The sequence below is a fragment of the Malaclemys terrapin genome, chromosome 17 (genome assembly GCF_027887155.1).
Source record: "Malaclemys terrapin pileata isolate rMalTer1 chromosome 17, rMalTer1.hap1, whole genome shotgun sequence".
Lineage (NCBI taxonomy): Eukaryota > Metazoa > Chordata > Testudines > Emydidae > Malaclemys > Malaclemys terrapin.
Genome location: NC_071521.1, coordinates 3,584,205 through 3,598,848, shown reverse-complemented (window position 1 = coordinate 3,598,848; position 14,644 = coordinate 3,584,205). Strand labels below are relative to the sequence as shown.

At 39.6% G+C, this 14,644-nt stretch overlaps 1 protein-coding gene across 8 annotated transcripts in view; it reads right to left on the bottom strand.

Moving 5' to 3' along the window:
* The window catches only part of DENND1A (DENN domain containing 1A), a 355,075-nt gene that overhangs the window by 171,798 nt on the left and 168,633 nt on the right, over positions 1-14,644 (bottom strand). For 7 of the 8 annotated variants that reach the window (XM_054007237.1, XM_054007241.1, XM_054007239.1 and 4 more), the window contains exons 8-9: positions 13,811-13,864; positions 1,589-1,699 (exon numbers count right to left, since the gene is read on the bottom strand). In XM_054007237.1, coding sequence (XP_053863212.1) covers positions 1,589-1,699; positions 13,811-13,864 — 165 coding nt within the window. Of the gene's footprint in view, positions 1-1,588; positions 1,700-13,810; positions 13,865-14,644 lie in introns of those variants that run through there. The other variant, XM_054007244.1, reaches the window with a different exon arrangement.

Sequence of the window (14,644 nt, the reverse complement as noted above, 5' to 3'; positions counted from 1 at the left end):
CCCCCTTCCAAATTTATAATACTACGTTTATAAATCACTTTTCCCTGAACCAACCCCACCTCCTCCATGCCCACACAAACTGATATACATCCTTGTCCTGGGTCTGTAGCTTCGCTCACTCTGACCCTACGGCAAAACCATAATGTTGGGTGTATATAAAAGTGCACTGCATAGGTCTGTCTATCTAACAGTTTTCTATAAAGTCCATCATTGTAGTGTTTAAGTGCTATTGGTTCTTTATGGGTTTTGGTCACAAAAGTCTGAAGTTGTTAGAATATCCCATAGATTACAATGAATCTTCTGATCTCATATTCCTTTCTTAACTAGAGAGATTATTATTTCTATCTGGAGATGGAATACAAACAGGGTTTGTTCTCTCCCCCCCCCCACCCCAATAGGTACATGTTTTTTTTTATGGTATTGGTATGTATTCTTTCAGCAGTATTTTCTGGCAGTCTACGATGCAGTTATAATCTTACACAATCAAAATCAGACCTTTAAGAGGCCAGATACCATACAAAATGGGAATAGGTGCTCTCACTTTAGAAAGAGCCTTTCAAGTATTTAGGCTACAGCATTAGAAGGCAACATTTAGTTAACCATCCTCTGTTTACCATTCATAACAGAAACAATCAATACCCATTTACAGAGCAAAGAGAATGAAAACTTAACATTTTCTTTTATACATAAAATCACGATCTTATTGACTGATAAAACTTCAAATGCATAATGCTAAACTTTGAACTAAATCAGGCTGGGTGTTTTGGTATTGATATGCAGCCATTTTTAGAAGAGACAGCACTTTGGAGTGCTCAGCAGCTTTCATCTTTCAGATGCTTGATGGAACCTAAGTAGCATTAAGCCTACATCTTATCAAACAAAATTGCGAAAAATATGGTTCTCTAACGTGTTAGAGCCCACCATCTGGATTCATCAAGAGAAGGTCACCAGAAGTTCTGTCTGAAAGTATCATTTATCTATTTTTCTTTCAAATAAGTGCATGAAAAAGGGCTTCACTAACATGGTGTAAATGTTATTATACAGCATCCGTATCAAGAGAAAAACTTTTTCATTCAAACACTTGAGAGGCCAGAGAACCTCAGAAAAGTCATCTTTGCCAGGGGATTTTCCACAGCCCAAGCACAGTCATAAATGTATTGTTTTTTATTTATACACACCTGATTTCTGGCTAAAAAATTCCGTATATATACATACATACAATCACACAGAATTTTTTTAGCCAGAAATCAGGTATTAGCCAGAATACATCCTGACAGCATACATTTACTTCTCTGTTCAGCAATTCCCTGCTTGTGTCTGCTTATGCCAATGTACATAATGATTGTATGGCTATTAATGATTCCAGTGATTTGTGATTATTTCTCAGTATGCCAACCATGCCTCATCTCTGCAAACTGGCCCTTTGTCATATTCATTTATACAATAAATCCAACTTTAGTACAATATTCCTGCCACCCTACAGTTTTAAATCAGTGATTACGCAAATTCTAGTTATCCCAGATGATCTCCAGCATAACTGGCACTTTTTAAAATGAATTGTCAAGAGAATATTCTGAAATTTACTTACAGTGCTCAGTTTACTACAGCAGATGAGGATGCGGCGTTCATATAGCATACTAGCGTAGAGATGCAGCATGTTGTTGACATCGACGGCTACAAAATACTCTGTCAGATTTCTCTAGGAAGAAAGATGAGAGTGTTTTTGAGAAAAACTTTACAAATACAAATATCTTCAAGACAGAAGAGAACCTAAACTTCATCTTTCAATCAAACCACCACCAGAAAGTGACCTAGCGGAAGAAAGCAATAGGTCAGCTCAAGTCTGGGGTGATTTTGCTGCTACAGCCTGGGCTTAGTTTTGTTATTTTTTAATTAACGTTCCCAAATGTTCAGATTTCAGAAAGTTACACAGCTTAGTGTGATTTCACTCTCAACTCCTGCAACTTAAATATTGAATGAGGAGATTTTTTGTGAGGAACATAGGTTCTCTTATGCACACAAAATATATTCCTGAAACCTGACAGTAGCCACAAATTACAGCTACTGGAGATTCCTTATTCAGCTATCTGAAATTAGCTGAGCAGATAAAAATCTGCTAATGGCACTCCAGAGCAACCGTGATAATGGGGAATTACACCAGAAGCATTTAAAATACAATAAAAAAAGATTAAACTAATATTCAGCACGTATGTAGTATTTTGTGAACGTTAATACTCCCATCACCCTGGGAAGGGGAATCAGAAAGCATCCCTCTACTAGAAATTGGGAAACTGAAGCAAAGGAGAGGGGAAGCATCTTTTGCAAAACCACAGAGCATGTCCATCTAAGAGACAGAATTGGAACTCAAATGCCCAATTTCCAGTCTAGTGCTCAGCCTATGTATTTATTTTGGCTTATATTACAACAAAAAAGCACCCTATCCAACCTCTGCATGCTCACTAAAAATGTAACATACAGAGTGAAACATTAGATACACCTCTCACACAAACACAAAAAAGGAGGGCAGAGCCAAGGGTCCTTGGCCACTACCCCTCCACTGCAATGTCTATTGCTGGATGTAGAGTGAATGGCAGAAGGAGAGGTTATTCACCTTGTGCAATAAATGAAGCTCTTTGAGCTATTTAAATCTGAAATTTCACAGTATTGTAACTGTAGGGGTCCTGACTCAAAAAGGAGTTGGGGGGGGGGGGTGTCGCAAGGTTATTGTAGAGTGGGTGAGGGGGTTGCGGTACTGCTACCCTTCCTTCTGTGCTGCTGCTGGCAGTGGCACTATCTTGAGAGCTGGACAACTAGAGAGCAACGGCTGCTGGCCGGGAGCCCAGCTCTGAAGGCAGAGGTGCCACAAGCAGCAGCACAGAAGGAAGGATGGCATGGTATGGTATTGCCACCCTTACTTCTGCACTGCTGCCTTCAGAGCTGGACCCTCGGTCAGGAGCCGCCACTCTCTGGCTACCCAGCTCTGAAAGCAACGCAGAAGTAATGGCGGCATCCTAAAATAACCTTGTGACCCCTCTGCAACTCACTTTTGGGTCAGAACCCCCAATTTGAGCAACACTGGTCTCCCCCATGAAATTTGTGTAGTATAGGGTAAAAGCACACAAAAGACCAGAGTTCACGGTCTGTGATACATTTTTCATGGCCGTGAATTTGGTAGTTATAGTTAGTAAGTAAGTTATAGTTAGTAATAGTAAGGCCTAGTTATAGCCACTACGTGAACCCTGATGGAACTCTACATAATCCTGACTTTTTTGATGCTAGCAGATAGTCAAGGATCATTGAGAGCGAAGAATGCATGGATGAAAGATGATGATGGTCACACCAGTGGTGAAACCTTTTTCTTTTCTGCAAGTAAGAATTATGTGTAGATGCTTTCATACTATTTAATAACACCTGCTGAACAGGAAGTCTCTATCCCCAAAAACCATCGAGTAACCAAGCCCAATTCCCAGGATGGGATGGACAGTTCAACCTGCATCTTGAGAGAAGAAGAACAGGAGTACTTGTGGCACCTTAGAGACTAACAAATTTATTAGAGCATAAGCTTTCGTGGACTACAGCCCACTTCTTCGGATGCATATAGAATGGAACATATAATGAGGAGATATATATACACACACATACAGAGAGCATAAACAGGTGGGAGTTGTCTTACCAACTCTGAGAGGCCAATTAATTAAGAGAAAAAAAAAAAAACTTTTGAAGTGATAATCAAGCTAGCCGAGTACAGACAGTGTGATAAGAAGTGTGAGAGTACTTACAAGGGGAGATAGAGTCAATGAAGTGGGCTGTAGTCCACGAAAGCTTATGCTCTAATAAATGTGTTAGTCTCTAAGGTGCCACAAGTACTCCTGTTCTTCTTTTTGCGGATACAGACTAACACAGCTGTTACTCTGCATCTTGAGAGAGAAGACTGGGATTGGACAGAAAACTCATTCCCAGACAAATGGCAAGGTAAATCAGGTAAGGATACCAGGCCTGTCAAGGCCACACTGGAACTATTACTATGTTCTTGGCTTTGTCCTGCTTGATCTTGTTTGCCACCTTCAATATTAGGAGAGGAGATGGAAATGTGTAGAGAAGGTTCCTTGTCTATGGAATCAGGAAAGAGTCTCCCCGAGAGTAAGGGCCAAACCCTCTCGCGAGCAAAATTGTTTGCACTTCCTGCTGGTAATGGTGGCAAAGAGATCCACTTCTGGAAATCCCCAAGTCAGAAGAATGTGAGTGAGAGTCAGAGAGTCCAACTCCCCTTCATAATCAAGGGAGAAGTGTCTGCTGAGATTCTTAACTGGAGTTTTGTAAGCCTGGAACGTAAACTACTGAAGTGAGGATCTGATTGGCTATACACCAGTTCAATAGCTTTATTGCTTCAGTATAAAGGGCACCCTGGTGGGTCTATTGATGTAGAACATACAGGCTATGCTGTTCTGTCATGTCAAGACGTTTTTGATAAGGTGTAACTTTTCACAAGGTGTAACTTAGCACGGTGCTGTCCACCCCATTCATTCACTGCTTCCACAACTAGAGAATAAGAAGGTTGGAAAAATAAAAATTCAGAGGTCTTGGCTGGGACATAATATTTTTTATCAGAAAGTTTGCAAGTTGGTGGTATTGTTGCCAGGGTCTGCCAGATGGTCTTAGAGGGTCCAACAGAGCCATGTTGATTGGCAAGGCAACATGAGCAGAGGGTGTCCATTGTAGAATATACAGGAGCTTATGATGAGACTCTCTGACCACCTCTAATGGGATCTCTAAAGAGACTGCAATATGTTTCATTATGTCTTGGAATTGTATGAAATCATCAGCCAGAGAAAGTGGAGGAGATAACCATCTCGTCTAGAGAAGATGAGGAGATATTTGTTTGTGAAGTAGCCTCCTTATCTGCTCTGGCCTCCTGCTCTTCAAAGGATTCCGACACCTCACGTAATGGAGGGCATATAAATAGGGGAGGAGAATATCTCCTTCTTGGTCTCCACATGAAAAAGAGTAGGAGCTTGTGAAAATTGCTGTCTATATGCAGCTCAAGAATCCCAGCAGGGCCATTGAGGAAGTCCATAAGGCATGGGAGGCATCCCACCCAATGCTGCTTGAACCAGTGCAGAGGGGCACAAGTTCGTCTCGGAAGTGGCTCCCCTCTTTCACCAAAAGTGGCAGGAGGAAAGTCCCTTGAATGGTGAATAGGGGAATCCTGCACTGATATTTGGGAGTCGGAAGAGAACTCCTCCTTGTCTAAAGGAGGAGCTCTGCCCATCACAGAGGGTGCTGGAGAACCGAACAGTTCCAGGAAATAGTTCAGTCTTGGTGACCATGTCACTTTCAGTACCGACAGACATACAGTAACCACTAGCAGGGGAGACTCTGGCTCGTCTGAAAAAAGGAAGTCTCTGGAGTATCTGAATTCCTTTGGCACCGTGTGGGGTTGAGCTGGTACAGGGCAAGGTTCTACAGTCAGTATCAAGGACATAGACTGCTCTGGTCTTGTCTGACGGAAGTATACAGTACCAACAAACAAAGATGGCTTGGAAGGAACAAAGACGGTACGAGAACCGTGGCATCTCTCCCATTCCGAGAACATGTTAGTGGCTAGCTTATATATGGAAGATACCAAAGGAGTTGTAGGTACTTTAGAAGTAGAGTGCTGAGACTCCTTCACTATAGTGCCCTCCTCCTGTGGTATGGAGCAGGGTCTCGGTACTAAGGCATTTGATGCCTTTCATCTAAGATGAGCTCAGAGCCCCAGGTACAAGGTTCATACCAACGGAGCCTGGAGCCTCAGCAGTATCCAGTGCGGGACACAAGGTCTCCAACGTGGGCTTACTTTGAGGAGACTGAGGCTTTCTTGAAGTGGGCTCTTTAAGAGGAGAATGAGTTCTCCAAGGTTCTCTCCTGAGCAGATCTGGGAGAACATGCAGATGTCAACAGGACATTATGCTCACTCAAAGGCCAATGTTCAGCCAGCATCTCCTGGCCTCAATCTGAGGCCAGATAGAGAGAATGCTCTATCATTAAGAGTCTAAGTATTATCTCCTAGTTCTGCTTTTGAATGTTGAACAGACAGAACACTTTTGAGGAATGTGTGTTTCTCCCAAGCAGCAGATACACCAGGAATGCCCCTCACTGGCCGGGATAGCTTCCTGGCAAGTGAGGCAACGTTTGAAACCCGGAGATCCTTGCCTACCCTGGGACAATGGGGATCACGAAAGAAAAGAGCACCACTAGGAGGGAAGGGATTACAAAAACAAACCCTTGCTACAATCAAAACTAAGTATAGAATTAATTTAAGTATAAGGAAAAGGAAAAAAAGTTAGACTAAGGAACAACCTTTGTGTAGCGAAGCAGGCACACTAGCGCTCCGTCTCAGGCTGAGGTGGTTGAGAAGAAACTGAGGGCCATTCGCCTGCACAGCCCCATATATCCTCAGTGTGGGACATGAGGATGTGTAGGGTGCATTTCTGGGCACTACCACCACCATTTTTTGATCAAAGGCACATAGGTCACAAGTGCACCTGAAGTGGAGCACCATAGATTCATAGATTCATAGATTCTAGGACTGGAAGGGACCTCGAGAGGTCATCGAGTCCAGTCCCCTGCCCGCATGGCAGGACCAAATACTGCCTAGACCATCCCTAGTAGACATTTATCTAACCTACCCTTAAATATCTCCAGAGACGGAGATTCCACAACCTCCCTAGGCAATTTGTTCCAGTGTTTAACCACCCTGACAGTTAGGAACTTTTTCCTAATGTCCAATCTAGACCTCCCTTGCTGCAGTTTAAACCCATTGTTTCTGGTTCTATCCTTAGAGGCTAAGGTGAACAAGTTCTCTCCCTCCTCCTTATGACACCCTTTTATATACCTGAAAACTGCTATCATGTCCCCTCTCAGTCTTCTCTTTTCCAAACTAAACAAACCCAATTCTTTCAGCCTTCCTTCATAGGTCATGTTCTCAAGACCTTTAATCATTCTTGTTGCTCTTCTTTGGACCCTTTCCAGTTTCTCCACATCTTTTTTAAAATGCGGCGCCCAGAACTGGACACAATACTCCAGCTGAGGCCTAACCAGAGCAGAGTAGAGCGGAAGAATGACTTCTCGTGTCTTGCTCACAACACACCTGTTAATGCATCCCAGAATCATGTTTGCTTTTTTTGCAACAGCATCACACTGTTGACTCATATTTAGCTTGTGGTCCACTATAACCCCTAGATCCCTTTCTGCCGTACTCCTTCCTAGACAGTCTTTTCCCATTCTGTATGTGTGAAATTGATTTTTCCTTCCTAAGTGGAGCACTTTGCATTTGTCTTTGTTAAACTTCATCCTGTTTAACTCAGACCATTTCTCCAATTTGTCCAGATCATTTTGAATTATGACCCTGTCCTCCAAAGTAGTTGCAATCCCTCCCAGTTTGGTATCATCCGCAAACTTAATAAGCGTACTTTCTATGCCAATATCTAAGTCGTTGATGAAGATATTGAACAGAGCCGGTCCCAAAACAGACCCCTGCGGTACCCCACTCGTTACGCCTTTCCAGCAGGATTGGGAACCATTAATAACAACTCTCTGAGTACGATTATCCAGCCAGTTATGCACCCACCTTATAGTAGCCCCATCTAATTTGTATTTGCCTAGTTTATCGATAAGAATATCATGCGAGACCGTATCAAATGCCTTACTAAGGACACTACTCAAAGAATAACAGATCAGCTAGGGGCGGGGCTACTGATACTGGCAGCCAAGGCTAGATCCAGGCAGATACAGAGCTGAATCCCTGTGAATGCTTCCTGCAGAAACACCAGCACAGCTCTTCTCAATGCAAAATAATTGTAACTTATGCAACTCTGAGAAAGAAACAAGCTATATCATGCAGCTATTTACCCAACTCCCTCTCCTCCCCATCCTAGAGGGCCATGTTCCCTTACAGCAGGCATTCCCTTCTGGGCAGCTCTGCCAGTGTTCCCTCCACACACTGCAGTGGGGAGAAACACTTGCTACTGTTTTACTAGAGTAGTGAAATGGCTCATGAATGACAGTGAGTAAAATATTACTCACCCTTACTCGCACCTTACTCTGCAAGCCATCCCAACTGAAATCAACGGAGTACTAACTCATGGATTAAGGTGCTTCTCAGTCTGAGCAAGGCTGGCAGAAACAGGCTCTTAATTTGCAGAGAAGGTTTAAACTCAATGCAAACTGCATTTAAAAGAAGTTTTAGAATAGGAAGCTTCATCTGATTCAGGGCATATCAGAAAAGACCAAATTAATGGATTTGACTCAAAATAAATTGCTTGTGGATGTATTATAGGTTGCTGCAAGGTAAGTATGCATATTTATACAAAAAGCACATGTGATAAAGCAAAATTAAGACAAATCATTTATTCAAGTGTGATCTTAATCATCATAGAATAAAGCAGAACACAAAAAGCAGAAAGCAAATAGGATGTAGAAGCTTAAAGAAGCTCAGAAAGCCCATTAGCACTTTTGACAGATCCAAAGATAACTTTAAAACCACCAATACTTGGCCTAAGGAGTCTGCCAAGAAGCTTCATACTGTGCAAAAATATGTTCCACAGCTTGCCATCCAAATACAAAGAAAGAGCTAGAGACAAAAATTACGCCTGATTTTTGGAAGATTTTTGTGGTGGATTTTTTAAAAATAAAATATTCAAAAATAAACTCACTTTTGTTAGTAAGGAACAAAAAGGTATAAAGACATCATTCAGATCTCATTAGACCCCTTGTTATGGAAAACCTATGGCCACATACAGGTATATTTTTAAAAAACAACACATTTTGCCAAAACCCCATTAAACTGTCATGTACTTTTTCTGTATTTCTCGTCCCATCTGTGCTGATTAGCAAGATATTTGTGTCTAAACAGAAGCTGTCTCCTTTAAAGTTCTGCTTTCCCCACACACCCATCTCTCTGTGATGCCAAAACATAGCGCGTGACGACACAATTTTTTCTAAGTGGTATGAATCAAGATGTTACAAATATATGGGGGCCTGTTCTTCCCTCAAGGAGCATGCAACTTCCATGGATGTTAGTAGAGTCATTCAACAATTACTCTTTTTTTTTTTTATTGTTAGTAGGTATGTGCACTTTTTGTTGATTTTATTCAGGCCAAATGATTTCACTCCTGCTTCCTCCTCCTTCAGCATTATCCCAAAGAGAACTTCTCAATGGGATTACAATTGAGTGTACCCATTCTGTGCAATGGAACAACAATTGGGGTCACAAATGTAATAGTAACCACAAAAACAACAAGGAGTCCGGTGGCACCTTAAAGACTAACAGATTTATTTGGGCATAAACTTTTGTGGGTAGAAAACCTCACTTTTAATAGTAAGTGCGCCATAACTTCTATGTATGCTAGACTGCCATTAAAAATGTATATGCATCACTGAAAAACAAATTCTCTCAAACTATCATAGCTAGTCACTCATCTCTAGGTATAAACTTCATTTAATAGTCTTTTGTAAATTTCCCTTTTGGAATAGGCCAGCTTTATTTAGAAACACATTTTATTCCAAATTTCACACATTTAAAAGTTGTTGTTCAAAGATCTATCAATTGCTTATCATATTATGTAATCCATAATATATTTTATAATGCCAGGATGTAGCTTTTGGAGGGCAGGACAAAAGAAAGAGGTGAGTATTCTATTACAAATGGTCTAAATACAGGAATATAAAATTACCAGTTTGAAAAAAGTCATGGAACTCAAGAACTTAAATCAGATACATACATTTTAATAAGTGAGATGTCATGCAGTTTGAGGTTGTGATGTAAAATGGAAAGAATATATATCACAGTACCATCAGACAGAAACTTCCATCATCTCTGAAACAGCTAAATTACCTGACAAATCTGAAATACAATGGATACTGTGTGTCTAACACTACTTGGTAATGTATTTCCTGCAATGAACCCAATTTGTTTATTTCTGAAAGTCACAATGCATTCATAAATCTTTCATATAACCTAAGAAATCTTTTGAAATAGGGAAATCTCAGTTGTTATATGTAACTGTCCATACTAAATGCTTTTGTGGATCATTAACCATTCTGGTCTGACACAAAGCCAGATAATTACGACATGTTTGTTAATGTTCCAAATGGAGCTCTATGTGATTCTCCATTAATCATTACACACAACTTCAAAATCTAGCACTACTAAACATTTGTTAATAGAGGCTTAAAAATGTAATTACTGCCATGATATGTGGCATTATTAAAAATGCAGGTCAATTGTTTAAAATCTATAAAGATTTATGTTCATTTAATGCCTTTATATTATTGTCTATATAAACCACAATCCTACCTGAAAGTTACCTTGACAGACAGATAAAACCCTAGTGAGCAATTACACAATGATATTCATTAGCAAAGAAAAGCACTGCTTTTATTAAGTAGAAACCTGAGAAGTAGCTGAAAATTGACTTTAACAACGAACCTTAGACCGAAGGGTTTCATTTTCAACATTTGTTTTTATTCTTTTCTTATACCGAGACCTAGATTGATGAATTTGCATAAAAATTTATTGGACTAACTTTATTACATCAGTTATTGTTTCCATTTTATTCCCATGTGTGTCCTCTGCATTCCCGATCAGAACGCTGAGGATCCCTCCATTAAAACCCCCATCACCCACATTGATACCCACATTGCTGAGACCATATTATTCTCTTTGAGGCCCATCAACACCACTCAATGATCCAAAGGGGATGCTTTTTAGCATTACAAGGCAATCCCCTCTCCTGCAGACTGAACATTAAGATTTCAAAGTGTTTCCAAGTCCTTCTGGTCCAAGGCCTTTTCTTTTATAACAGTCTTGGTACATAAGCATTCATCACGTCTCCTATACAGATGTTTTGGGAAGTTGGCTTATGCCTTAGGACTCAAGCCAACATCATTTGCAGATGTAACAAACTGAGGGTAAATAAAACTATACATTCTGAAATCAGTACTCTGTGATATATCCTGTATCCTATTTTAATCTCTGCTGGTAATTCATTATTTGATCTCTCGCAACTCAATCTCTTTGTGACTCAACATACCCATCTGTAAAATAGGAATAATACTTCCCAACCTCCTTGGGTGGCCTCATTGTAAAATCTTTGAGCTCATCAGATGAAAGAAGACAAATTAGCAATAAAACGTTATCACCACCACCACCACTTGGGAAAAGATACCATAGACATTCAAACCAGACTGACTGCTGATTTAGCTTCAGGACATGAGTCCTGTATTACTTCTAATGTATCAAAGTTCCGTGAAAACCAATGCCATAAAAAACAAAAACAAACAAAAAAAAAACGATGTGTATTAAATTTAATGGCAATGTAAAAACCTACAGAAAAGCCAGTAACTATGTATATTTCCAATGGGAAAAACAAGGGACAAACATCTGCTGCACAAACTCACCAAGCAACACACTAAAATAATTAGAAGGTCTGGCTGGATTCTTTATTTTTATAACACAAATGGATTTTATTTTATTTTATTTTATTTTTGGTGCAGCATTTGACCTCAGAAGGTTTTGTCCTTTATCTAGCAGCAGGACTTTGAGATGTCAGGCAGGCAGATTTGGAAAAGGCCCACAATGAGGAGGTCTAAAGAGCAGTCAAGGCCATTAAATGTCAGCTAGGTCCTCTCTGTGTTTGATACTTGCAGAGCTCTCCCCTGATGACATATCTGAGGTATGGTGAAACCTGTACAAGGCACTGTACTCATTGGGCTGACGTGTATCTCTGAAGAAAGCACTCCAAAAAACCCAGAAACAGAGTAAAGTTCTGCTCAACCTTCATTAGAAAGCTACGTGGTACACAGCTGATCTTTATTGTCCCTTATGTGATCATTTAAGACAGTCCCATGGTCTGCTTAACAGGTCCCTACCATGCTCCTCCATCCCAATTTGTCTACAGGGCCATCATCTTTAATAATCTGCATCTGGATACTAGATAGACCAAACTCTTGATCTGTTGCCTACCACTGTGTAGATATGGCAGAGAGGAAGCATGCTGTCTTCACAAAAGAGAACGCTACCCTTAAAGCCTCCTGCCAATGTAGCCACTAAGCTGCAGAGAAGTCCAGAAAACTGGAATTCGTTGCCCCAGCGCTTAGCCAAAATTCAGACACCAAATTGTGAAGGCACTAAGAACACACGGGTGGGGCAGGATAAAAAAGGTGGGAGAAAATACCAAAGGTGATATCTTGAAAAGTCCAAGGAGATTTTATATAACACAACTGCACCTTCCCCCTTCTGAAGCCCTAGCAATTTTGGCATTTTAAACGTTATGATTTTCAACTAGAGATATTTAAATTCATCATTAACATTCTTGACTCAAAACAGTAAATAGCATTATAAAAAAAAAAACTTCAGAAAACATTAAGAACAGCTTCAATACAGGAAAAAGAACAGGAGTACTTGTGGCACCTTAAAGACTAACAAATGAGTCCTGTTCTTTTTGCGGATACAGACTAACACGGCTGCTACTCTGAAACTGTCAATACAGTGTATTTTTCAATCTTTCTGAAAAGGTTCATTTTAAAACAGAAACTCTAACCCACAGAAATGCACAGTCAGTCAGTTACTGAAGTTATACTTCTTTTTTGCTTACTGAGTCTGAAGCATCATTGATGGCAGCAGCACAACTATGGAAACCGGGTATATTAACTGTAGTTGGGAAACCAGCAGAGGGAGCACAAAACTTTAATTTGGGGGCAAGTGGGTTGGAAGTGACAAAAGCCAGGGCTATTTTATTATTGGCTCATGGTGAAATTGTAAATGTTCTTAAAAAATAAAGATCTTTAGAAGTTTTTAACAACATCCCTTTCTATTTTGCCTGTTTAGGTAAAAGTGAAATAGATAAAACTTCTCATCTGCCTCACTCATGCATGCATATGCACAGCTCCACACACTAATACCTCCTCTGCCCCAAAATGGTCTGCCATGGCGTCACTTTGAAAAATACAGATCTGTACCCAATAACAATTAAGTCTTAAATAGATTATTATAGTATCTGACATTGGCAAATGCCACTAAGATGGCTGAGCCTCCTTAATCCACAGTCATTAGCAAAAATATTGTTTTTAGTCAGTCAGTTTTGGGTGGGCTGAAACTGTTAAGTGTTTCTCTTAAATAATAACTTTTTATCAAAGATATTTTCATTCATTCAAACTAAGTTTGCCTTGCAAACTAATCAGAAAGCAGCAAGCTTTATCAATAGTGGTAGGGCTAGAAACAGTCACTAAGACACCTATTGCAGAATAAGCCATTTTCCTGATGAGCTATTTTATTTTTAAATATCCTTATTTTTTATGGAACACTCATTATTAACGTCTGCATCTCTGAAAAGAAACATCTTGATTTGGCATTTACATCAAGAGACCATTATTCTGTCACAACTTCCCATTCACTTGATATTTTTTCTTAATTAAATAGACAATTTAATCTGATCATCTGACACTGTAAATCATTTGCTCTAGAGAGAATACTGGAGAGAAGCTTTATGGGGTTAATTTACAGTAATTATGGAAAAAGCTAATTTATTGTGTCACTGGTTAATCCTGCTGAAGCAATTTAGCAGCAGACATCCTGTAACACAATTTGGTACAGTAATATTTAACGTTTGAGAAGATAAACAGTGGAAGAGTTTCAATATCTAGTACGAGTTCACAAAATATCATGTAACGGGAACTACTAGCTCTAAGTGAGGATAGTTTTTTTGTCTTGCTGTTCTTGAAATTAAAAGGAAAACAAACTGTAAAATGTATAATCCTCTATGCTACTCACATTTTCAGGGATACTGGGAAGCTCTGTGATGTCAGGCACACTAAAGTAAGAATGCTGGAAAGGAAAAAACAAAAAATTATTTTTGCATAGTTAAAAGAAATACAAAATATTGCTTGGAATCAGTAATGTGTTTAGCCCGTAATTGCAAAAGGAAACTGATATAACAACTTTTTCTATCAACTACCAATGAGATCATTTTGCCATTGTTTTCAAAATTTAGATTTTTCTCTCAAGGTTAAAAAAAATACTATAACAAATGTTGAGTCACAAAGTATCAAATATCTTTAAAAGGATAAATTACATGTAATTCTTGTACTTCAGATGAATTAATACACATAGCCTCACACTATTTATGACCTATGTCAGAAGAACTCCAAAGCTTTCTGTAATTCAGACCATCTTTCCTCAGCCCACTGCAAGATCCATGTCTGAGTACAGAACCTTCAACAGCCAGCTCCTTTTTGGCCTAAGGTAGTACAATATTAATGTGTTTCACTGTTTAGGCAACAAAAGAAATGGAGCTGTATCTAAAAAGGGCTCCTACTTTCAGAGAATGAAACTGGCTGGTAATTTTATCCTTTGTCTTAAACTAGGGAACTCTCATAATTACCCTCCCCAATCGCTGCATGAAATACAAAGAGCTCTGATGCAATAACAATGGTTGCTCTTGATCTTCTTGACATATCTCCTTTTATATATTATAGGATTCTCCAGTGGTACCTTAAGAGTGTTCCTGATGACTGCTAGAGAATGATTGAAGCGCTGCAAAATTATATCACCTGGCAGAATAAATGAGAGTTCCTCTAGGGAAATACATACTGTGAAATTAAAAAA